The 25,754-nt window shown below is 34.1% G+C and overlaps 1 protein-coding gene across 1 annotated transcript; it reads left to right on the top strand.

Moving 5' to 3' along the window:
* The first annotated feature begins 1,462 nt into the window (after positions 1-1,462).
* On the top strand, positions 1,463-23,451 carry LOC133187404 (uncharacterized). Its single transcript, XM_061322760.1, is given in 30 exon segments — positions 1,463-1,760; positions 2,410-2,591; positions 4,642-4,813; positions 5,773-6,027; positions 6,518-6,619; positions 6,708-6,815; positions 7,171-7,422; positions 7,743-7,921; positions 8,575-8,727; positions 8,878-9,031; positions 9,322-9,624; positions 11,858-12,063; positions 12,300-12,516; positions 12,759-13,178; positions 13,287-13,493; positions 13,592-13,673; positions 13,927-14,096; positions 14,906-15,070; positions 15,277-15,390; positions 16,922-17,038; positions 17,131-17,365; positions 17,690-18,019; positions 18,263-18,438; positions 18,824-18,958; positions 19,057-19,173; positions 19,251-20,798; positions 20,911-21,035; positions 21,288-21,330; positions 22,221-22,450; positions 22,706-23,451. Coding segments are annotated over 30 exon segments (6,924 nt in total). The 5' UTR covers positions 1,463-1,477; the 3' UTR covers positions 22,850-23,451.
* The last annotated feature ends 2,303 nt before the right edge of the window (positions 23,452-25,754 follow it).

Raw genomic sequence — 25,754 nt, 5'->3', positions numbered from 1 at the left:
ATCTACTCGTAAATAACACGCTCTTCAGGGTGTGTGTCCAATATGACAGATTTTGCAGATGTGATACACTGGAAAATAAATGGCTTGACAATTAGCTTTGATGGCCTAACTGTGAATTTGAATCAGGTCATCTGCAGTATTGGGAGTGTTAATGATGGATATAATGATAATAATTTTCTAAATTCATTGAATGTTACGCATTTAATTCTGTTATCGTTATATTTGAATATAGGACATTCAGAAAATTAAATATTGACTCTTGTACCATTAGTCTGTCATCAAATATATAAAATATTTTACTAATGTTTCCTTGATAATATCAATTATATTATATTATAGCATACTTTAGAATGCACAGATTGCTTAAATTGTAGTAAGACTTATTCTTAAGTTCAGACGGACGTTCCTCAGTAATATATAGTTTTTTTTTCCCAAGAATTTGTGTTTGAAATTGCTGCTTTAACAAGTTTCCTCACAAAAAATTGAGATATGTTACCAGACATTTGTGTTAGATATCAGAGGATGGCATGTCTTATATAATCCTATCGGAAATTACTTGAATTGCTGATATCACAATTTTGGTGTTTTTATATTATACAGACATTTTGAAAAAAAGTTTAGAAATCACAAGATAATAAGAAATATAAATGCATTTGGTAGGCTACAAAGAGATACAAAATCAGATAATCGAGGAATGTCTCATTTAAACTTAACAAATCAAAAATTGATGTTGAAATGAACAATTTTAATAAGGCTTTCTCTGCCTACATTGTTTTCTCAATTAAATTCTTTCTAGTTTAATTGGATCACTCAGGTTGTAATACATTGATTGATTGATTGTATTTTGTTTTACGTCCCATTCGAGAATTTTTCCCTCATATAGAAACGTCACCATATTCTGGTGAAGGGATTCAAATTTTGACCTTTACTCGGCACTCAGGGCCATTATGCAGTGAGGAATTTTTATCGTGCCAACGCCTGCCGTGACAAGGGGCCTCGATTTTCAAGGTCTCATCACAAGGAACCGCAGCTTTCACTTACAAGTCCCGAGCGCATGGCGAAGGAAGAGTTGCTACCCATTTTTTATCGACCTAGGTCAGTCGCGACCGAGATTCGAACTCACGACCTCCCGATCACGGAGCGAGCGCTCTACCGACTGAGCTACTGTGAACGGTTAGGTTGAAATACAGCATTTAAATCACTTCTTAGTATATCGAACATAAGATTTATTGATATTCCCAATGAAATGAATAAAAGAAATCTCGATTGGACAATAATCCCATAAAAAAACAAAACTGTAATAATCTATTGTAACTTTGTTAGCCATATTCGTTTGTTGTTTTAAAAAAAAATCATGAACATACAAAAAAAGTATATAAAATGTCACATTTTAAGTTCACAGGCTCTTTTTGATCCTTTATTTATAGCTTACCAGAACAGTAAATGGCCAGATGGGACATATGCCCTCCCTACCTCAATGTTCGGTTGCCCTGAGACTGAGGACAAGGGGTGGACATTATCTTATATCAACATGACCCTCCCAGACTCCGCCCAACGTCAGTACTGGAACACTAAAGACCCAAACCTCCTCAGTGGTATCATAGAGCCTAACATACTGGGACCATACTATTATCGTGCTCTCCAGATGAATTTTTGTGCGAAAAATCGAAGCAATGATAAAAGAGAGAGCAATGGAACAACAGCTGAGTGGCCCAAAGGGCAGTACTGTATATACAGTTCTAAGAATACCTGTCCTGAAGGTAAAATTGAAATGCACGGTGTAAGTGTTTCTTGCTTTTTAAATAAAAATAAGAAAAAAAAAGAAAATAAAGACATATACACTGTTCATTGTAAAGAATTAAATTAACCTTGTTTAATGTCATAACAAATACTGGAATAAAATCTCCTGTGATACTTCCTACAAGTTGCAAAAAGGTTTTATGTAAAAATCAAGTGGAATCTTCAAAAAAACAAAAACAAATTATCATTAGTATACTATATTGTTTTTACGAATGAATTTTACAGCTCATAATAAGGGAATAAACTTTCTATAGAAACTTTCATTTTCTAAACCAAAGCTTAACTCCTTCTAAAGTTGAATGTATGCATAAACGTTTCTGGAGGTTGGCAACATATAGTCTACTCAGTTGCTGTACTTGGTAATTGCAGTAATCAAACAGTTATCCCAGGAGAGTGGCTTTAACCTTAGAGCATCCTCTCAGAGTAGAGACAAGCTTTCCTCTTAATCAGATGACTAATTACAGCTCACTGCCACAAAGGAATTTATAACTACTCTATAAATTGATAAACTTTTGTCAATAACAGTGAACGATAGGAAATATACCTTTTTCAACTGAACCAAACCTTGTAAATTGGAAAAATGAGTTCATCTTATTTTTTTATTTACAGGGTTTTCTAATGGCACCTTGACAATATCCGGATATCAGTTCACACAGCAGGATATAGGGGGCGTTATTCCAGGAGAGACCGGAAATAACATGACTCTGATACTGAAGTTCTGCTGTAGAGAAGATGGCGATTACCGGACACCAATAAAACTCCCATCAGATTTCCCTTTTATTCTATTTCAGGTGAATATATCTCCTAGTTTACAGATATTAATTTTATTATGGATATTAATGGTCTATATTGAAGTAATTTTTATATTTAATGAATTGCAACTTCGAATGGTATGTTCAATAGAGGTTTCAGTTCACAATTTGTCAAGGCATACCTTAATGCATGTCAATTGATGACTATTGTCAAAGCTTGGCACTCAACAAAAATTTTACCACTTAAGTATCACTGCTACCTACAGATCATAAAGAGAACGCATACCTCCTCCTCTGTGTTCTTTGTAGTTTTCTCATTGTGTTCATTGGCGAGGCTTAGCTGGTCATGCATTAAACATGTATTGCGTTTTTAAAATTCTTCGTCATCCATGGAAATCCAGCAGCCTTTCTGTTTACATGATCACGATTAGCGTATTATTGTGGTATTCTTATTCCTCTGCTCACTGAAGCCAATGAAGTTCATAAATAGGGAAAGTGTATATTATAAACTTCTAAAGATTCTCATTCGTGGACATTTTACCAAAATTTCCTTTTCCCATATTATTATACCATATATATAGTATTTATAGTATTTGTTTCTGATATGATATGAACATTAATATTATGTTATGTCTGTGTTCTATTATGATTTTAATGAAAGAGAAAAAAGACGTTTTAGCAAATAACAATATTCATTTTCATTTCTACATTAATTCTATATTTCTCGCATAATCACCGGTGTTAGATAAACCTGTCCAGTGTGAGACAGCAGTGTGAGATTTTTCTGTCTTACACTGTGTATTACTACGCTGAGAACGGTAACGTAAACATCCCTTCTTATATAATACTTGTAACAATGTCTAAAAAAAAACCCACATATACCTAAAATGTTGTTTAATTTAGTTAATCAAGCTTATTTTCATTCAAAAGATTGTCGTATTTCCACTTTCTAAATGGCGCTATTTGTAGGTCGCGGAAGGGTTCTTCTAAAATCTTACGCTATTTTTTTTTTTTTTTAAAAATCCAGTTTATATAATTCAGAATGATTTAAGTGGGCTGAAATTAATTTTCTGAGTTTACTCATGAATGTGTACACCATTTTCATGTACGACTTCTTTGATGGTGTATTCAGATTTTTGATTGGATGCTAAATTTAAAAAAATAATTTTTTCAAAGGTGATGACCTCATATTCGTGGCTGAGATTCACTGTCTAGGACTCGGCAAAGCCTCACCCTAGACCGTGAATTTTGTCCCCTCGGTGGAATTTCACTATCCCACACTCGTAGTAATGAATGATTCTATTAATCCCATTGAGGTAAAAAAAAAAAACAAAAACAAAAACAAAACAAAACACCATAGTGATGACAAATTAACAACTTAATTTTATTATAAACGGGATGTCAACTTTTCTATCGTTAACTCCTCTTAATAATGTATCAAAATACCATTATCACCTGCATATGGAGTTAATGTGTCCTCGTTGCTCCGAAACGAAAGTGCAGATTCTACGCACAAACAATTTCTAAAACGAGGCAGGCTCAGTTGAGAATTGTATAAGTTTATGTTACAAGGATTTGACCAATCTAATTTAAATAAAGGCAACAATTCGCAAATTCTATGATCGATACAAAGACTTTGTTTGCAAATTCAATCAGTCGTTAGGTCGAATGTTGACTTATGTCTTTAAAAAAAAAATTGTTAGTACATTATTTCCCAACTGAATTGTCTACGAATTTTTCTATGAAATTGCGTTCTGTTCGCAAAATTTTGACACAGTTATGTGAAGAAATGTCATTGCGTTAACAAACAAATGGCAAACTCTAGCAGTAATTAAAAGTAATTTAAATGATACAATGTGAGCTCCTTTTGATTTTTTTATGAAACAAATCTTTTGCAATAAAATTTCGGGTCAGTTTACATTACTTTCTTGGTGATTTGTTTCAAAACTACCAAGACATCTAGAATTTAAGGAAAAGAAGAGAATAATCCGTAATATAGACGACATACAGACATCAACTAAAATTGTACGATATGATTTGTATTTATCTATAGATGGCAAACTGCTAAAAGATCTACTTTATTTTACAGAGTCAGTCAGCGGAGAGCTGCCAGGAGGTAGAGTCTATGATTGTACAACAGGACTATTTCTTCATGAACAATGAAAACGATGAATGGGAGCACAAAGGGATGTTGCCTATGTTTAATAGAACGGCAATAAATGAATCAGTTGGCATAGCGTATTGCTATTATAAACCATACGGTAATTATACGTAATTATAGATTTAAACAATTCATGCAAAAACCGAAAAAGAGAAAAAAAAAATAAATCTCAGTCCTTTGACATGTTATTCACTGTAATTGTACACATACACGTCAAGAATGTGAGAGATTCAGAAATAAGATTGCAAAAATATAATATAAATACTTGAATACAGTTTTCTGATTTGAAAATATTTTTATTCAAACACTTTATGTAACTCTAGTTTTAATTAATTGGTATCTGATTCAGCCTCCAGATACCTTATGTGACATAAATGAGTCGTGTTCCATAACGGCCATCGGAAGCTTAACGGGGTTTCAAATGAAAACGTTTAAATTATCTCTTTTGTACTGAAATGGAAGTGCAGATAAGGCTATTATACTATTAAACTGTAAGATATTTGCAATTTTTTATGAATAAAACTTTGATCTGAGGTGACTCTGTTTGCATTTTTAGTCCATGGTTAATGGTTCAAGTAAAGCAGCCTCTATGTATAGAATGTTATTGACAACATTTTTGCTAGTTTGTGTACGAGGACTCTATAAAAAGTTCGTGGACACATGCTATTTCTTTGTTTACATTAAAGACACTGGCAAGTGTGTGTGATGATATTTAAATGTAGAACACAAGGCACATTGTCTGCTACCCTATAAAACGGCAACTTTTACATTAAATTTAAGTTCAATCAATCAAAACTCAGCAGGTTTGAAATGAATTCTTAAAACAAACATTTTGATATATAGTATGTACCGGTATGTATTTAACCTTGAAAAAGGACGGAAAAGCCATTATCCTCGAATTTTTGGACAGTCCTCTTACATCCAGATGTAATATTTCATTTGTTTGACATTACAGAATCCATAGTTCTGGTCTTTTCTAACACGCGTTATAAGTCCATTCAAGTTACTTGTGATTTGCACCATGTTCAAAAATTATATTATAATGTGTTTTTTCCACAGAGCAACGTGAATGTTATTATGATACAGACTACGGAAACTCGTACAATGGTAGAGCCAATATCTCTACTTCCGGAAAGGCGTGTTTGATTTGGACAGAGTCGTCTGAGCCATTTTATCGTAACAATAGGAGAGCTTATCACGAGTTTGATGAAAATTACTGTCGCGCGTATGAATACTACTCCTACAAATCAGAGGAGCCTTTATGTCTTGTGGAGTTTCCTGACATCAAAGAAAAATGCAGGGTCCCTAAATGCGGTTTGTTCTCTTAAAAATTATAAATGCGTTTATGTTAAAAAGTATTAATATGTTACGCCTGCAGTATATGAAATGTTAAAATAACAAACAGTGCATGGTCATGCTGAATATTCCATTAAACAATGTATAAATTGTAAGCAGAGTCAACAGAACTAATCTGACATTCTATTATGTCTATATTCTCATATAAACTTAAGAAACATGTAATCTTTAGACAAGTTTGCTCTGTTCACGATTCGTTTTGTTTACAGGGTTTATGAGATTGAATGCTGTTCGTTATCTTCGCATTTTACATAATTCAATATTTCTCGAATGTTTTGCAGTGCCAATTTTGAAGCTTCATACTGATCTTAGAAATTAATGAAAGTGTTTTCAATCCATTGCTCATTGGCACTCATCTCTTCATTTCTCCTTAAAATAATTTTTAATATTACTGAAGTTATATCCCTTAAGCACATTAATAAGAATATAATGCATTTTGATTTTACAGAGGAGGAAAAGGATTTGAAAGAATTTGGAAAATTCAAACCTTTTACTAGTGTTCAACAGGATAGTGATTACAACTCAGACTATGCGGTAGATGGTTTCATAGGTAAGTAGCTTAAATTGTTTGAAATTCTCCATTTCCTTTACCCTATAATAAGATAGGCTAATGACTTTAATTTTTTTTTTAATCTCAGGTACTAAGAATTCGTTTATTTCAAACCGTCCTCTGATGAAGCCATGGTATCAAGTAAATTTACAGGAACATATTGAAGTCCACGCTATACTCATTTACAGATATGCCAGTAGGTTTTTATTTTCAATTACATTCAGATTTCAAATCAGGCCATTTTGAGAAAAGGTCATATCCTCATTAACTTCATGATTAATATTTCATTTTCCATTCAGAAAATTACCACACATAGTCTTGCTATGATAAATTTATTCTGAGAAATAGGCTATTATTATTATAATCTTGTTATTTCTTTCGGACAGACACTTGCTTTGTGCTCCATGCCATGCTTTTTCATTCATTTCTTAAATTCTTTCTGATTGTTAAAATGTACATGCTTTCCTTCTGTATTTTACTACTATTTTCCATTTGACTGAATGTTCAAAAAGTAATTAAGTGATACAAACTGTTACAAACAATCCTTCTAGCTTACATGCCTCTAAATCTGCGATACTTTGGGACCTACGTCAGTAAGAATCAATGGGATTTCATGAACTATGGCGCTGTTCGATGTGACGACATCCGATTACCGGGATACTCCAGGGTATTTCGTTATCAATGTAGGCGTCCGGTGGTGGGTCAATACGTCACCATCCGGAACTTTGATTTCACACAACCAGATCACAACCCAGGCAATTTCTATAAAATGGAAATCAACGAGATAGTAATTCTAGGAAAGTGTGAGTATATGCTTTTTTATAAAGCTTTGAAAAAAGATATACCCCCATTGCATCTAATCCAACTTCTGATTTTGCAGAGGTCCATGTTTGCTCTGCTCTCAGTCTGTAATATATATTTTAGTTTTTAGCGTGATTACTGTTTGTGTTTCACTCTATTTGTATATGAGAGATCACTTTAAGAGAACTGCAAATCATATATAGCAATTGTTCATACACAATTTAACGAGTACTCAGATAATTCTGTAGATCTCATTCTGAATATCTATAATTCAAAGTACAAAATGAGAGGAAATATATCCATGTGGAATCTCATTTTTTAGCAACAACCTGCGGAAGACCTCTAGGAATGGCCTCTGGTAACATCTATGACTATCAACTTGGAGCCTCGTCAGATGAAACAACAGGTGTTGAAGTAATGCAACTTTCCATCCGAGGACGATTGTATTATCCGGACCCTGGCTGGTGTGCCATAAAAAAGGATGAATCACCTTGGTTTTCTGTATGTGACAGTCGATACGTGTCTTGTTAAGTGGCTATATCATACATTATTGGCATATTTCTTCCAAATAATATCATCAATTTTACGACATTGTTCAACGGCATATCTAACTTAGGGTAACATAAACGCCAGCTTCTGGGTATTTCTCTTTGTGTAGTTCTATGTTCAGGTGTATTAAACGGTGTAAAAGATATTTTAATTTAAATAAATAAAAAGGATAACTAAATAAAAGTAGACAGTCACTTTGGAAAAGTCGATAGGGTTATTCTAAAAAAAAAGTGTCAATCTTCGAAAAGCAGGTCGTAATAGTTCTGTTAACATTTATAAGATCCTATTCTACTCATTATTATTACAAAATGTGATGATACTCTTTCTTGAGTCTTCAAATTCTGTTCTTATTCCTGGTTATAACAACAGCTCCTGTAAAATTGGAATTCATTAAAATAAGATCGTGTTAATTGCCACTTCGTCAAACTTTGTTAAATGCAAATTAGATATGGTTTCCAGCAAGGAACCTTTAAAATAGACGTGTTGGCAATCAATTCTAACATTTTGAGGAACAACGGAAAGTTTCACAGAAAGAAAGTTCAACAGTTTAAAAGTTATTTAATATATGATAAAGGAAATTTGATATCTTTTATTGTTGTTTGCAGGTTGATTTGATTGTCCCAACAGTTGTACAAGGAATTTCAGTGCAAGGGTGGATATCAGGAAAGGAGATAAAATATATCCAGTCATTCCAAGTGTCTTATGGCGTGACAAGGAAAGCAATGAATCGTTACAAAGATTCTCCTGGAGTTGTAAAAGTAAGCGTACTTTTTTCAGAGAAAATAAACTGAGTTCTGAAGGTTACAGTGTACAAATTGTACCAGAAATTTCTTTCTCTATCTTCGGCTAGCTTTAAATCCAATATATTTATATTTTTCTCAAGTATTAATACCTCTGTTTGTCTTTAGACTTTTTTCATCGATAACACGGTAGCAGTTACTACACCACAGACGTTTATGTTTCATAAGGATATTCTGGCGCGATATATCAAAATACATCCATTCGTAGAAAACGGCCAACAAGCTTGTCTCAAAGCAGAGGTCATAGGCTGCCAGAAACAATGTAAAGATCTATAAGTAATTTGTTAATATAAGTAATATAATCATAAGAGAGTATAAAAATTATTTATTTTTCAAGCAAATTGAGAGATTGGAAATGTCTACAAGTTATAGTGTTTATCATTGCGCATTAATGTTCGATTAAATACAGGGTAGACTAAAAGCTAGTCTGTCTTTTTATCCTTACCTGGACCCTTATGACACAGCCCTTTTTCAGGAAAACAGTGAAAGCTCCATCGTAAGAAAAACAAGGATATAATTATGAATATAAGAAAATTCAAATTTTATTTGCAGTACAGAGGGATATCAAATGTAGAAAGGGTACTGTGGACTTTGGATTTGAGGAACTGAAACGATTTTCCTTTTGGCTTGAAAAGGAAGCTAATTCGCCTTACACCGTAAGGAATATTTCTACAATCGAAGGTTGTAGACAGTTTTGTTTAAGTAATAACTGTACAGCATTATCATTCAATAATTACGCAGACCGTCAGGAATGTTCACTAAGTTTTGGAGATAGATATCATCCAACAAGAAAGGCGGCCTGGGTACAAACAGGTGTCATTCTTAATCAGGCAGCTCATCGTCTGTGCTTCAAAGGTAAGTTTGTTTTTTAACAGCAGCAACACCTCTGAATATACAATTCTAAATTTATAAAATTCTAAAAATTAATTTGATAATCTACGCACTTTAAATGACATCTTACAAAATATTTAAATTCGTCACAGATGTCAATTTTTAGCTCACCTGAGCCGAAGGCTCAAGTGAGCTTTTCTGATCACATTTTGTCCGTCGTCCGTCTGTCCGTCTGTCTGTCTGTCCGTCTGTCTGTCCGTCCGTCTGTAAACTTTTCACATTTTCGACTTCTTCTCCAGAACCAATGGGCCAATTTCAACCAAACTTGCCACAAAGCATCCTTGGGTGAAGGGGATTCAAGTTTGTTCAAATGAAGGGCCACCCCCTCTTTCAAGGGGAGATAATTAAGAATTTGTGAAAATTTGGTGGTATCTTTTAAAAATCTTCTTCTCAAGAACCAATGGGCTGTAAAAGTTGAAACTTATGTGAGACCTTCATTACATAGTGTAGATTCAAGTTTGTTCAAATCATGACCCCCTGGGGTAGGGTGGGGCCACAATGGGGGGTCAAAGTTTTACATAGGAATATAAAGGAATAAATCTTTAAAAATCTTCTTCTCAAGAACAACTAAGCCACGATTTGTCATATTGATATGGAATCATCCTCAGGTAGTGTAGATTCAAGTTTGTTCAAATCATGACCCCCAGGGGTAGGGTGGGGCCACAATGGGGGATCAAAGTTTTACATAGGAATATATAGAAAAAAATCTTGAAAAATCTTCTTCTCAAGAACAACAAAGCCACAATTAGTCATATTGATATGGAATCATCCTCAGGTAGTGCAGATTCAAATTTGTTCAAATCATGACCCCCAGGGGTAGGGTGGGGCCACAATGGGGAATCAAAGTTTTACATAGGAATATATAGAAGAAAATCTTGAAAAATCTTCTTCTCAAGAACAACAAAGCCACAATTAGTCATATTGATGTGGATTCATCCTCAGGTAGTGCAGATTCAAGTTTGTATCAAATCATGACCCCTGGGGATAGGGTGGGGCCACAATGGGCGATCAAAGTTTACATAGGAATGTACAGAAAAAAAACTTGAAAAATCTTCTTCTCAAGAAGAGCAAAGCTTTGTTAAGTCATATTGATATGGAAGCATTCTCAGATAGTGTAGATTTAACTTTGTTTGAATCATGACCCCCAGGGTTAGGGTGGGGCCACAATGGGGGATCAAAGTTTTACATAGGAATATATAGAAAAAAAATCTTGAAAAATCTTCTTCTCAAGAACAACAGAGCCTTGTTAAGTCATATTGATATGGAAGCATTCTCAGATAGTGTAGATTTAACTTTGTTCGAATCATGACCCCCAGGGTTAGAGTGGGGCTACAATGGGGAGGTCAACGTTTTACATAGGAATATATAGGAAAAAATGTTTCCAACAACAGAAAAATCTCCTTCTCAAGAACAGCAAAGCCTTGTTAAGTCATATTGATATGGAAGCATTCTCAGATAGTGTAGATTTAACTTTGTTTGAATCATGACCCCCAGGGTTAGGGTGGGGCCACAATGGGGGGTCAATGTTTTACATAGGAATATATAGGAAAAAATCTTTAAAAATCTTCTTCTCAAGAACAGCAAAGCCTTGTTAAGTCATATTGATATGGAAGCATTCTCAGACAGTGTAGATTTAACTTTGTTCAAATCATGACCCCCAGGGTTAGGGTGGGGCCACAATGGGGGATCAACGTTTTAACAAGGGAATGTATAGGAAAAAAATCTTTAAAAATCTTCTGCTCAAGAACAGCAAAGCCATTTGTTATATTGATATGGAAGCATCCTCAGGTAGTTCAAAATCCAAGCCCCCCCCCCCTTTAAACTTTTCAATAATGAAGTGATTTGTGCTTTTTCCTAGCCAATGTGCTCAGGTGAGCGATGTGGCCCATGGGCCTCTTGTTGTTCGTTGTTACTGTGCATGCTTCCACATTCTATATGCTTAAGTGTTTCATTTTTTTTTATTTCAATACACCCATTATAATAGATAACTTTCTTTAATATAGAAACACTTGTTATCAAACTATATTATTAAAAGAACAACAAAAACAAAAATAATCTAATAATAATCTAAACAATCAAATTTGGAAAAAAGGAAAGAAATATTAATTAAAAAAAAATTAAAAACAAAACAATCAAGCAAAAAATTACAAGGCTAATTGCAAATGAACTACAAGAAACGGTTGAAATGTATTTTCAGAAGAGATGGATATAGCTCAGTGTTCATTCTCAATAAATGTAACAAGGAAGGGTCGATCGGTCATCCGGTCACCAGGATTCCCTTTCAGTTATGGACAAGGCCTCAATTGTACCTGGAGTGTATATGCTGGAAATTTTGGTTTTGTCAAGCTGGAAATAGTTTATGTACAACTGGCTAAAACGACGACAGACATAGAATTAAAAGAGGTACGTCTAGTATCTTTTTCTATAAATACAGTTTTATATTTGGGCTGATTTTAATTTCCTATTTTGATTTTTGAATTTTGATCGATTGGCACTGTTTTCTGATTATAGACTAGACGCCTTGTGCAAATTCTTTCTTTTAAAGATCCATGTATTTCTAAATGGAGCAAAAGTGAATGCAGATTCAGTAATAAATCTTCGCAAGAATTCAATAAAATAATCATATACTCGTATTTTAGATGGGAATATTTGATATAAATCCAGGAAAATGCAAAGACCGAGTAGTTATACATGACGAATCAAGCACTATTGAGATCACCGCCGATACCCAGGAAAAATTTAAAGATACCATCATTATCTCTTCTGGAAAATCTTTATTTGTATCACTGGAGTCTTGTTTCCAAATGTCTGCATCACAGTTAGAAAAGATTTTCGAAATAGGGGTTACAAAATCAGGTAGTATAAAGCAAGTGGCAACCATTTCTATAATAATAATATCCTTCTTTCAGTAGAAATATCTATTTGCACATTTATGTAAGAAACGGATCAAATAAAAAAAATGATACCACAAGAGCTAATGCAAATAAGCAATCACAATTTAAATTGATATGTGGAAGCTGGAAATATTGACCTGTTGCCTAATGTACCTGATTCGTTTTACAACACCCTAAACATTTATTTTACATCCTCATATTCAGAGAGACAAGGGTGTGGAATGGCTACAGAAGGGTGCGCAGTCAGTTGTACACTGCAGTCAGCCTTCATAGCTACAGAGAGATATCCCGCTCCATATGAAGCAGGAGCCACTTGTACTTGGAACATACACGGAATATTTGGACAATATGTAGAACTGAATGTTCTTCATTTAGATGTTATTAATGGAGATGATACATGTTCTAAGTCATATATTGCAATTTACGATATCGATTTGAATGGAAGGGAGGTGTTACTAGGAAGATTCTGCAAGGAAAACAGGCCTTATAAGAATATAACATCGAGATGGCACCATATGCGAGTTGAATTTCGCTCTGGAAATGAGAATAATCTAGGTCAAGGATTTTTAGGGATGTATACGTTTGTGAATTTTACCCAAATATGGTTAGATGTCAGAAATAAAGGTAGGCAATTTTAATGCCGGTAGAAAGATTTAATAACAAAATATTCAATTTTTGTTCTTTACATCAGCAATCCTTGTAAAGAATCGTTATTGAATCTTTAAATTTTAGAATGTTTAAATGATTGGCATTACTACAATGGAAGTTGCTATAGAATATTCACCGATGACATAGGCATTACGTGGCCAGAAGCGAATCACAAGTGTAAACAACTCAATGGAAGCCTTGTCAGTATTTCCTCAAAAAAAGAACTATCTTATGTTCACTTTCTTGTCAAGAGCAATATAAACATTACAGGCAACTGGGAAATTTACATAGGTATGATTTCTTATTTTACTGGCGTCTTTTCATCAGATGATTACAATTTGTAAGTAATCGAGTGAATGCCGAAGTAAAAATGTGAAATATTTCTGCAGGTCTTCAAAAGAGATACTCAGAAGGAAAAAATGAAGTGAAATATCTCTGGACGGATGGAAACCCTTTGACGTTCACTGCATGGTACAAAAACAAAGTTATATTTAACTGTAATTCAGTTTTAATATTGATATCTCTTAGTGCATGAAAATATTGCCAAGATTTGCTAATACGATTTCAACAGTCACTGTACTTCTAGAATTTTGTTGTGTTTTACATAGGATTCAATCTTCTTATTTTGCCTATTATTTAGAAGACAATCTCAGTTTGAAAACATAAATGGAATCCTTCAAAAAATATCAAATGGCTTCCTTTGTTCATCTGCCCTTTCGTATAGGTATCGTGATGATGATATTAAGAATCGACAACCAAATGGAGTCCAAAATGAGCGATGTACCAGTATTAACTTTCACAGTATCCATTCAATGAGTGATTGGCATGACACTGCATGTGCTTACAATAAAATTCAGAGTTACATGTGTGAAGTACATCTCCACCAAAGTAATGGTAAATATACGTCTATTCCGTCTTAATCTGAAGTTATTTACACTAAATCAAATGAATTTACTGGTATTTTCTAGATCAAATTTTGTGTCTTCAATTGAAATATTTCTTTTATTTTATTTTGCGTTGTCTCTTATATTTCATACTTAAAACCTTTAGTAACCCTTAGGTACTTAATACCGTAACTACTTTTGAAGTTGTAGTAAATTAGAGCTTTCCCGTAGTTAAATTTTCAAATTAATATTGAATATAGACAGAAACAATTTCACTGTGAACTGATCATTATGATTACAACAACGGGAAGGGGACATAATTCCACAATCTTTAAGAGAGTATTAAAACTTTTGTATTTTGCTTCCCACTATCTATAAATATATCATAATCTTGAATCAAGTCATATTTCTCAAGATAATTGGCAATGACAAAATGAAGAGGTGCCCGGCACGTCAATCTATAAAGTTTTTTGAATTCAGATTTTTGTATTATATTGCCAGTAAACTTAATTTGTATCAATTTGTTAACTCAATTTAAGGTCATATCGTACAGGTCAAGGGCATAGGGCAAGAGATATATACATCTTTTTGGAATCATTGATTGCAATGATTCAAACTTGCGTTTAATGTTGCTTTTGGCTTAAAATATATCATTACCGTGATTTTAGTTCAAATCGCAAAGATCAAGAGCACATAGTAACTCCAAGAAGTATAACTGTGGAAGGGGGTCTGGGTTTTTTTTTTTTTTTTTTTTTTTTTTTTTTTTTTTTAATGTATTTGCTATAACTTGTCTTTCCTTGCCTTTCAATTCTGTTGAAGAAACTATAAGTCGAAGGAACTGGTGGGGAAATGGAACTCTTGTTTTAAGGTCAGCAGAGTTGGGTAACATTTTGTTCCAGTGTGAGAACACAGAATTGATCAACAAACTGTTTGTATGTGACGGAATGGTTGACTGCAGTGACGGATCTGATGAGGCAAACTGCTGTAAGTCTTAACGATAATTGATTTTTTTGAGATTCTCTTTTAAGATAATAATTGTTTGAGATGTATGTATGATAGATATAGTCGCCTGGGCGTTCTGCTACTATAGGGCTTCGCTTTATGGAATGGACAGAAAGTAGTCTTAATTAATTAATGTTTACATGTTATAATAGTTGCGTATTTAAACTATGACTTTTTATCTATGATAGCTACAACGTGTACAGAAACTCAGTTCCAATGCAACAGTGGTGACTGTATTTCTATCAGTCTGTATTGTGACTTTGTCAGCCACTGTCCAGATAACTCCGATGAAACCGATTGTAGTAAGTACATGTACTCATAAACACCCTGTGGTGCATATCAATGGAAATACTACAAATATCGGTTTATACATTTCTGTTTTGACAGACGTCATTTTTTGACAAATCCTAAAAGAAAATTGAGCCGATACTTCATTAAGTATAATAACTGTACATATAACACAGAACATTGAAGTGATTGTAAGATGTGTTGGTAGTTTTTTAGCTCACCTGAGCTGAAAGCTCAAGTGAGCTTTTCTGATCACATTTTGTCCGACGTCCGTCTGTCTGTCCGTCTGTCTGTCTGTCTGTCTGTCTGTAAACTTTTCACATTTTCGACTTCTTCTCAAGAACCACTGGGCCAATTTCAACCAAACTTGCCACAAAGTATCCTTGGGTAAAGGGGATTCAAGTTTGTTCAAATGAAGGGCCACGCCCTCTTTCAAGGGGAGATAATTAGGAATTACTGAAAAAATAATGGCATCATTTAAAAATCTTCTCAAGAACCATAGGGCCAGGAAAGATGAAACTCATGTGGAAGCATCCTTAGGTAGTGTACATTCAAGTTTGTTCAAATCATGACCCCCGGGGGTAGGGCAGGGCCACAATGGAGGATCAAAGTTTTACATAGAAATATATAGGAAAAATCTTTAAAAATCTTCTTCTCAAGAACAGCAAAGCCATGATAAGTCATATTTATATGGAAGCATCCTCAGGTAGTGTAGATTCAAATTTGTTCAAATCATGACCCCCGGGGGTAGGGCGGGGCCACAGTGGAGGATCAATGTTTTACATAGAAATATAAAGGAAAATATCTTCTTCTGAAGAACAGAAAAGCTATGTTTAGTCAAATTGATATGGAAGCATCCTCAGGTAGTGTAGATTCAATTTTGTTCAAATGATGACCCCCAGGGGTAGGATGGGGCCCAATGGGGGATGGAAAGTTTTACATAAGAACATATAGAAAAAATATTTCTTCTCAAGAGCAGAAAAGCTATGTTTAGTCATATTGATATGGAAGCATCCTCAGGTAGTGTAGATTCAAGTTTGTTCAAATGATGACCCCTGGGATAGGGAGGAGCCACAATGAGGGATCAAATTTTTACAAAGGAATATATGGGAATTTTTTTAAAAAAAATCTTCTCAAGTACAACAAAGCCGTTTGTTATATTGACATGGAAGCATCATCAGGTAGTTTAAAATTCAAGCCCCCCCCTCCCCCCGGTCTTTTCAATACTGAACTGATTGTGCTTTTGCCTAGCCAATGTGCTTAGGTGAGCGATGTGGCCCATGGGCCTCTTGTTTTCTTTGATAAAAATATTAACTTGAATATCTGAAAGAACAAAACACTATTATTCAACAAAATTTGATTTTTCTCCTTGAGAGATGTTAAGCTTTTTCAAATCTGTGATAAATGACTGAAAACAAATTTGATGTAAATTTCAATTTGCTCACTTTTGCAGTTGAGTTCCTACTTATCATTTACTTTATTGCTTATGGATATCTGCTCGTTTGATTTGCCAAAATTTGTATATGACATATTATTCACACATAGTTCGAAAACCATGTACGGAAAATGAATGGGAATGTTCCAACGGTCAGTGTATTTCTGCAAAGACCCGCTGTGATATGAAACCAGACTGTGTCGATGGAAGCGATGAGAAACATTGTGGTAGGTTATTCTGTTGATCATAACATCTACGTGAAATTTCTTATGCCTTTTCATTGTTAACTCGTGTATATTATGACGATATCAACTTTCAGAAGGTTGTAATCATGGATTTGAATGTTACGACCAGACTTGCATTCCTTCCTCGTTGGTGTGTGATGGCTTTATCGACTGTAGTGGATTCTTCGCCGAGGACGAGTCCCAGGACTGTGAAAACAATGTCCAGGAAACGTGTAAAGATTGGTGGGGATTGGGACGGAGAGAGAATGGGGAATATCTTGTTAGTCTTGGATTGGAAGGTGGTTAAATCCTTATAAACTTACTATTCAAGTCTGTACATTTTGGATGATTTCTAGGAAAGGATAAAAATCCTAGCTTTAGCTATAAGATTGGTGAGAGGAGTTAAAATATGCTGGCGTTTTATAATATATTCTATGCTATTTTTTATCTTTGAAACTTGGACTTTCGTTGAACAAAATATTTGATTATTCAAATATTTTTGTCTTAATCTTAATGCTGCCTTTTTGATAATATTATTTCATTTTTTAATGAAGTAGGTTTTGTTTTTTTTTTTTACATTGTAAAAAGGTCAAACGATTGTCACAGTAACCAGGAAAAAGATCAAAATGATTGTCATATTTGTTTAGATCTGAGCCCTACAAAAGCAGAATGTCGATTTCAAAAGTCTGCTGATCGTGTTATAGTGCAGACGATAATTCACCATTCCGAGGAAGAAACACTGTTCTCAAGCTTATTGGAAGTTGATGCAAAATTGAAATACTTTGCAAATGAAAGACAAATATCGGTGCTAAAGAATACAAATAAATGCAGTCAGGCTATAAGAATACGCTGCCATTACATCAACCACAAATTAGACGTGTTTTGGGAGGGAGAAAATGGAGCTCAGGTTCACACAAGTTCTGGGATTACGGATGAAAGCTGCTCATGCCCGTTTGTGAATAAATGTGAAGAGGGAAAAGTAAAGTGAGAAGTTTTAAATTTATGATTACATATTATTTAATATCATTTATAGGAATATCCGTATTATAATATTAAAAGGACATCCCAACCCCTATTACATTGTAATAAATATTCTTTTACTCAGCAGAACAAATTCGTCCTTATCTTCGTAATGAATCTATGTTAAAACAATCACTTCATTTTCCTTAGAGTTAAATTTATCTTGGCATGAGAAAGACTTTCAAAAAAGCTCTTTTAATTATCTAGGTGTAATTGTAATTCCACAATGGGTGAATGGTATGGCGCTGAAACCACAGAAGTGAGAGAGGATTCAGGTGTCATCACTAATCATTCAGTCTTGCCTATCCAGAAACTGTACATCTATCGTCCAGGGGAGAACAAGTTCGTTAAGGTAGACATCGGACCACTTGTTTGCACCGAAGGTATTTACATTTTTCTAGTAACTTGGTAATTAATTTTGTCCATTAATGAAGCGCATGCAATAAAAGAAAAGAAAAAAACTAGAAAACGAAAAAATCAGAAAAGAACACCACCTTTGCTTGACTTCAGAGAGTGGATTTTCCTCTCTTAGAAAATGTCTTGTTTTGATTTACATGTAACTGTGGAGCCTTTTCCAATCTACCTTGAAAGGTATAAGTGACATTATTTAAGAACCATGTTTAATGAGGGAAGATGAGGATTCTCCGAATGCACATGAATTAATTAATGATGTTTTAAGCTGAACTTAATATTTACAAAAGATATTTGATTTTCTGTTGTGAAGAATAGTGTTTATCCATGTTTTTTTTTTTTTTATTTTTATTGCAGAGACGGAAGATGTGAACAAAGATTTTCTCTGTCGGACAGGCAAGATCGTGGCAATGTCGACACGGTGTATTCTTGACTATAGTGAAAACGGAGATATCGTTGGCTGTCGAGATTTGTCCCATTTAGACGATTGTGGTATGTTTTAGACAAATAAATACAATCACATGAAGATAAACAGGAATATATGTAGAAGTAAAAGCCTAAGTAATGTATAAAACATGGTTATCTTTCAGATTCCACATCGTGTCCTGTAGGTTACATGAAATGTCCCGGAAGTTTTTGTATTCCTCCGCGATTTATTTGTGATGGTGAAAAGCACTGTAAAGACGGAGTTGACGAAATGCAGTGCGGTAAGCTGTTTTACTTATAGTTCTCTAATTATTTCAGTCCTGAACTACGTATACCAATGTGATTTGTTTGCTTGTAGGGTCTTGTCCAGGTCTATACAGATGTGAAAAGAGCACAATCTGCTTGGATCCGCAAAGGTTATGTGATAATATCCCCAACTGCCCTAATAGAGATGACGAACTACTTTGTTACATCACGTGTCCGGAAGAGTGTGTTTGTGATGGCCTTTCTGGCATGTGTGAGGGTTTTCAGAATATAAGTACAGAAAGGCTTCCAAAAGAGCTAAGCTTTTTAAACATTAGTGGAAATGATTTGAGTAATGGTTTGCCATCTCTACAACATTTGATTCATTTAGTCCGATTGTTTATTACGGACTGTCAATTGACATCGATAAGATCCTATTCCTTTATCAACCAGCAAAATCTTTTGGTTCTTGATCTCAGAAATAATAAAATAACCCATATTTATTCCAATGCCTTCACTGGGCTAGTGTCTTTGAAAGTGCTGAACTTAAAGGGGAACGATCTCCTCAATCAAATAGCAGATTCGGCTTTTCTCGGATTGAAAACGCTACCTAGAATAGTTTTAACGGATACCAATTTGTGGTCTATTAAACAGAATACTTTAGTGGGTCTACAAAACGTTAGCCTACTGAATTTGTCATCAAACAATATTCATTATGTTTCGGATTATGCTTTTCAAAATTTGTCTGAATTATCAGTTTTGGATCTACGAAACAATAAAATTGAAGAGTTCTCATCGAAAATCTTTAATGGGCTTTCAAAACTCGACAAATTGTACACAGATGCATATGCATTCTGTTGTCTGAAACCTTCGTCAGTTAAGGAGTGCTTACCAAATGCAGATGAATTCTCTTCATGTGATGACCTCATGAGAAACAATGTCCTGTCTACGTTCTTGTGGATTATGGGATTTAGTTCTTTATTGGGAAATCTGGGAGTCTTCATATTCAAAGTATTTTTCGACTCAGAAACTTTGAAGAAAGGCCATGGAATTTTCATAACGAATTTGAGCGTTTCTGATTTTCTGATGGGTGTTTACTTGATAATCATAGCCTCTGCCGATGAACATTATCGCGGGAGATATGTCTGGAATGATTTACATTGGAGATATAGTATAACTTGTCAAATAGCCGGTATGCTTGCTACTATTTCGAGTGAAACTTCGGTTTGTTTGCTGTGTTTAATTACAGTTGATCGTCTCATCGCCGTCAAATTTCCATTTGGACAGTTTAGGTTTACCAGGAGAAGAGCTTTATTTAGCATTGGCGTCTTATGGAGCATTACAGTTCTCCTAGCAGCCATTCCTCTGATTCCAGGTGGATACTTTCAAGAAGAGTTCTATTCTCGATCCGTCGTTTGTCTTGCTTTACCCCTAACTAGAGACAAGCCAGCTGGATGGGAGTACTCCACAGCAATCTTTATTATACTCAATTTCTTACTCTTTGTGATTATTGCATTGGGACAATGTTTGATATACATGGAGATCTCACAAACAACTGGGAGTATAAAATCCACTAGGCGAAACCAGGATATGGCTATCGCTCGAGGGCTATTCCTAGTGGTTTTGTCCGACTTTGTCTGCTGGTTTCCGATTGGAATTATGGGTAATGTCACGTAATTTCGCGTAGAATACGAAAAGCAATATGTTTTTTTTTATTAGAAATTCAGTCCATTATATTACGTAGAAGAAATATCACTATTTTCTATGCACTTCAGGGTTACTTGCCTTAAATGGGTATGTGATATCAGGAGAGGTGTATGCGTGGGTCGCCGTTTTTATCCTCCCGATCAACTCGGCCTTAAATCCATTCCTCTATTCCTTTGCAAATCTAAGGAGAAGGGTCAGTATAAGAAGTCAAACACGTGTATGCAACTGTAGAAATTCTTCATTGTGCTGATTATAGGTTTTGGCATTAACGTAACAATTTCATGAACTTTATACAATTCACTGAAAGGTTTTACTGTATGAAGTAATGTTGTTACTCTATTGTGTTAAAAATTTAAAATTTCTACTACTTTTATAAAATACGGTAAGCCCACGATACAAGTGATACAAATGTTAAATATCTATAATGGATTGATATTATTTCTAGGTTGAGACAAGACTGTCATCTAAAAGGAAAACAGTATCTCGATGTCTTTGTAAGTGGTTAGCAGCAAATTAATCAAAAACTGCAAAAAATGCATTTATAAATCTTAATTTTAAATCTTAATTACACAAAATATGTAGGAGTTTCAAAGTAATTATTGAGTGTTGCTGCATAACACTGAGCATAAATCCGTGTCTTTTCAATCAAAGTTTTAAAAATACAATTGCAAAGTATATGTACAAGTATCATTATTTAACGACGACGGACCTAATTCATTTCTGCAATAGATTTTTTATTCAAATTTTAATATGAGGTAAAGTGACTTTTGGTGAGTTAAAATCAATAAAAAAAAATCATATGATCATCGATGTAGATTTTTAATGGGGAGCGTTTCAAAAGTTGGCAATCGAAATCGATAATTACTATCGGAAGTAATGGGGAATTGCCAGTGTAGGGTATAAGAGTGATCATTGAAAAAATTCTGCAATAGAATTTTTATTCATATTAAAGGACAATGTTAACAAGACAATTAACCAGCATATTATGCCAAAAATAAATGGGTCATCGGCTTAGATTTTTCAGGGGGGCATGTCAAACTCAGGTGTAGGGCACATTTCGGGGGAAATTTTCAATGGAAATACCTTGGCCAAATAAAACATTTATTTATAAAATCAACAAATGAATATAAATCGAAATATTTACAATATTTTTGAGTTTGAATATCTTTAAAAGAATTAAAAATATATATATTTTTATCTTTTGCAATGCATAATTAAGTCAATTTGATTCAAGGCATATGCGCGGTTTTCTGCGCAGTGGCACGAAATTTTGAATTAGGTCCGTCTTCCTTAAATTATCATAAGTTAAATTAGATTATTAAGAGAGGATTTTTATTTTATAATATACTGTACATGAAGACCTCTTTTTCTTTGACAGCTACGACAGAGACCCTGACCGATCTCTGCGATAGCGAGCTCTTTGTGATCGGTAAGAATGCCTCTCTCTTCGTCACGCTCTCTGACTACATGCAGGATCACAAACTCACTGTACCGGAAATGAAATTCATCGTCCTCCGATTGGCCGAAGCCATGAAGTTCTTACATGAGCGTGATCTAGTTCATGGGTGTTTGGATACGAATCTTGTCTCACTCAAATTTGAGGATGGGGTACATACTTTTTTTTCTATGAAATTACTAGTAGTATTTAAATTCTATTCATAGCTAACTATAAATGCATATGTTAACATTTGTTACTTTGAGAGCATTATCAACTCACTTAATCTTTCTTACTGCATTTAGCTACTGATTGAAATAATCAATATTGTTATAAATGCATATTTTATTGAAATTTACAGGTCGGTCAATAATGAATAACTTAAAAATGTCATATTTTAAAAACTTTTCATGTCTTTTGTTTAACAGAAAATAAAAGACCTGTCTGTGAAAATTGTTCCACGTGAAGCAGCAAAGGACGAGGATATTCCGAACGACATCAAACAGCTGGGGGAATTATCGTTAAAATTGCTGAAAAACCACCAAAGTAACACCACCAATAACACTCATTAAAAGAAAAAAAACTTTTTTAAATATGTCCTGCACAGGAAAAGCATCCTTGACAATGACATTTTAAACAGTTTAACTGTTTAAGTAAATATTTGTGTTACTTCATTGAAATGTTGAACGACCGGTGTTCATCTGCACCTTGTCAGCGCTTGTAAATGCACCATTTATCCTTATGACAAATAAGTGATTACTGTAACTGATTTACAGTGACGCTCAAAGCAATCTTGTAAAATTCGTAGAAATTCCAGTCTTCTTGATTTCTTTTTACAATATTTATTTTCATATACAGATTGTTCAAGTGGTCAGTGTTCATCGGACACGAGGTTTCCAAATCCTGCATCTTTTGATCATGAAAATTCAACAAAAATTAAACAATGCCAGGTGGCAAAACATGATTGTAACGGTGCTACACATTCATTCATCAAATAATATTACATTTGATACCAAACATTTACTGTCCCACTAATTCTAGCATGTTCTTTATCACACATTTATTACATCATTTAACCAAGTACTCTACAGGTCTGAGAATATGTTAACGATCGTGAGTGATTTCTTAAGGATAATTAACACAGAAAAAATTGCATAGATTAATAAACATTAATTCTTGGACTGATTTTGTATAGAATTGACAAAAGCAACAATTCCTATAATATAAATAAATAGTTGTTTTCTTTGGTGGTGAATTATGTGATTTTTGCCATTTTTTTAAAATATAAATCTATCTTTTATGACATCATTAAAAATTTTACGAAATTTCCACACTTTCTCTGACAAACATTATTTAGGTTATCTGAATGAACATAAATCTATTAGATATTTCGATGACTTCTGAAAAAAAAAATGTTTGTGTTATAGTTATAAGGACCCTTAATTTGACGATGCATTCTGTATTTTGTTATTTAACTCCATAGACGATCATAAATGTTCACGTATCATGTTAAGTACAATGAAATATGAAGATAACGAACAGTAATCAAGCTCAAAAGTCTATTTAAACAATACAAATCTGCATGGAGCAGAGCTAACACGGACCTCTAAAAACACCAGAGGTGGGATCAGGTACCATAGAGGAGTAAACATCCCCTGCCAAACGGCCACAGCTAACTTATGCTCCTTGTCGTGATCGGACAAACGGAAAAATTCGTGAACAATTCAGTGTAAAAATAATGGCCTAACATTATGTATGAAAAACGTCAGTCAACATGCGACTTAGATTGTATTTGCTGACAAGGACATTGTATCGACCATAGAATTTGCCGAATGCTGACTTAAATGAGACTATTACTATTCTTGTTTCATCAACTTATTTGTCAATAGCTTGCCTCGGTTTGTAAAAATCGTTCGTATATAGAGCATGCTATTGCGTACTGAATCAATGGGAAAAACAAAAACTCCATAAGTGATAATGATATATTGCTACATACGAGGGGTTATCAAAAAGTTCGTGGACTGACGCGATAAAATTAATAATATGTAGTCTTTGCTTACAAAATTTATGCGGAACATAAAACAACAGAAGTTTAAGAAATGTTGAAAATTTTAGCTTGATACGTTGATAATTTGCCAAATTATTCTAAAATTAAAAAGACTTTATGTGATCACCCGGCGCTGTCGCCGTTTAGTGTCATGACGTCCGCTTAACGTCATTGTTTCTTAATGTCCGCTCTCTCTACCTCATACACTTATCTTGATGAGATTACATGGAGTTAAGTAAGGACTTAAACCCGTCTTATATATATGAATTTACAATGTCATGAGCAGCTGTTTTCAATGCATATAATATTGTAAATGGATCTTTATATGGGGAAAGTTCCTCACTTGATTATGCCAGAATACTTAGCTTGTTGTAGTTCAATTTCTACCACACATGATCAACGTCACTTTTCGACGTGACTGACTTTAGACACCCTGACTACAAATCGACACTAACTGTGCATATTTCATCTCTCTGAATCTTTTTGGGCATTAAAAAACAAGTACTCTGGATGCATTTTATTTTTCTGTAGCCAGTTTAAACATTCCTTAGGTCAATACCAGTTTTTCCAGGAGCGAAACTCTATAGAGTGTTTGAAAAAGAAACCCCTCACCCTTTTTGACGATATTTTCAAGCCCATAATTGTTTGGACACTCCATATAAAATTTACGATAAAATTTTATAGAAATTACAGAATGGGGTAAAAATTGCAAATTTTACTGAACAAATGTGTCGTACCACATGCCTGAATTAACGAGATTTTTATGATGACAAATACTCATATCTAAAGAGTTTTTCTCAGTTACACTCAGATAGAAATAAACGTCATATTAGAGGTTGCGCCGCCTGGACATACCTTTGCTTACAAAAACACTAACAATTTATTAAAAAATAAAAATTATGATTTATGGTTTATTCTATAGATAGAAAAGATGATGCTAACTAAATGTGTAAAAATTCATTGATGTACCTAAAGCGGTTTTAATTTTATGACGCTAGTCCACGAACTTTTTGATAACCCCTCGTAAATAGAAGAAGTTGATAGAAAAGTGGAAGTCATCACGTTTAACACAAAGTTTTGTTGTAGATAACAACTGACGTCTTATTCTAATAAATGTCCAAATATGAAACAGATGTGTCAGACTCTGTGGTATCTTATAAATTGAGTTAAAAGGATATTTCGAATCAACGTGAATCCAAATGAAAATAATTGATGAAACGTCGTTCGATATATCTAAATGTTGAATTGTAAACCATAGCAAGAGATTTCTTTTTACTTTTTCTTTACAATAAATGAACCTTGTCACTTATAACAATATTTTTCAAATTTGACGAGGCACGGACAATTCTATACGTTAAGTTTGGCCACCAGAGACTATTCTTACACTTATTGTGTAGACCCTTCAACAAAGGATTCCCCAGGCAACATCG

The sequence above is a fragment of the Saccostrea echinata genome, unplaced genomic scaffold (assembly GCF_033153115.1).
Source record: "Saccostrea echinata isolate AGI-Se365-2 ecotype Australia unplaced genomic scaffold, CSIRO_AGI_Sech_v1 ptg000015l, whole genome shotgun sequence".
Taxonomy (NCBI): domain Eukaryota; kingdom Metazoa; phylum Mollusca; class Bivalvia; order Ostreida; family Ostreidae; genus Saccostrea; species Saccostrea echinata.
The sequence above is the reverse complement of the archived record's forward strand: the minus strand, read 5'-3'. Positions and strand labels throughout refer to the sequence as shown.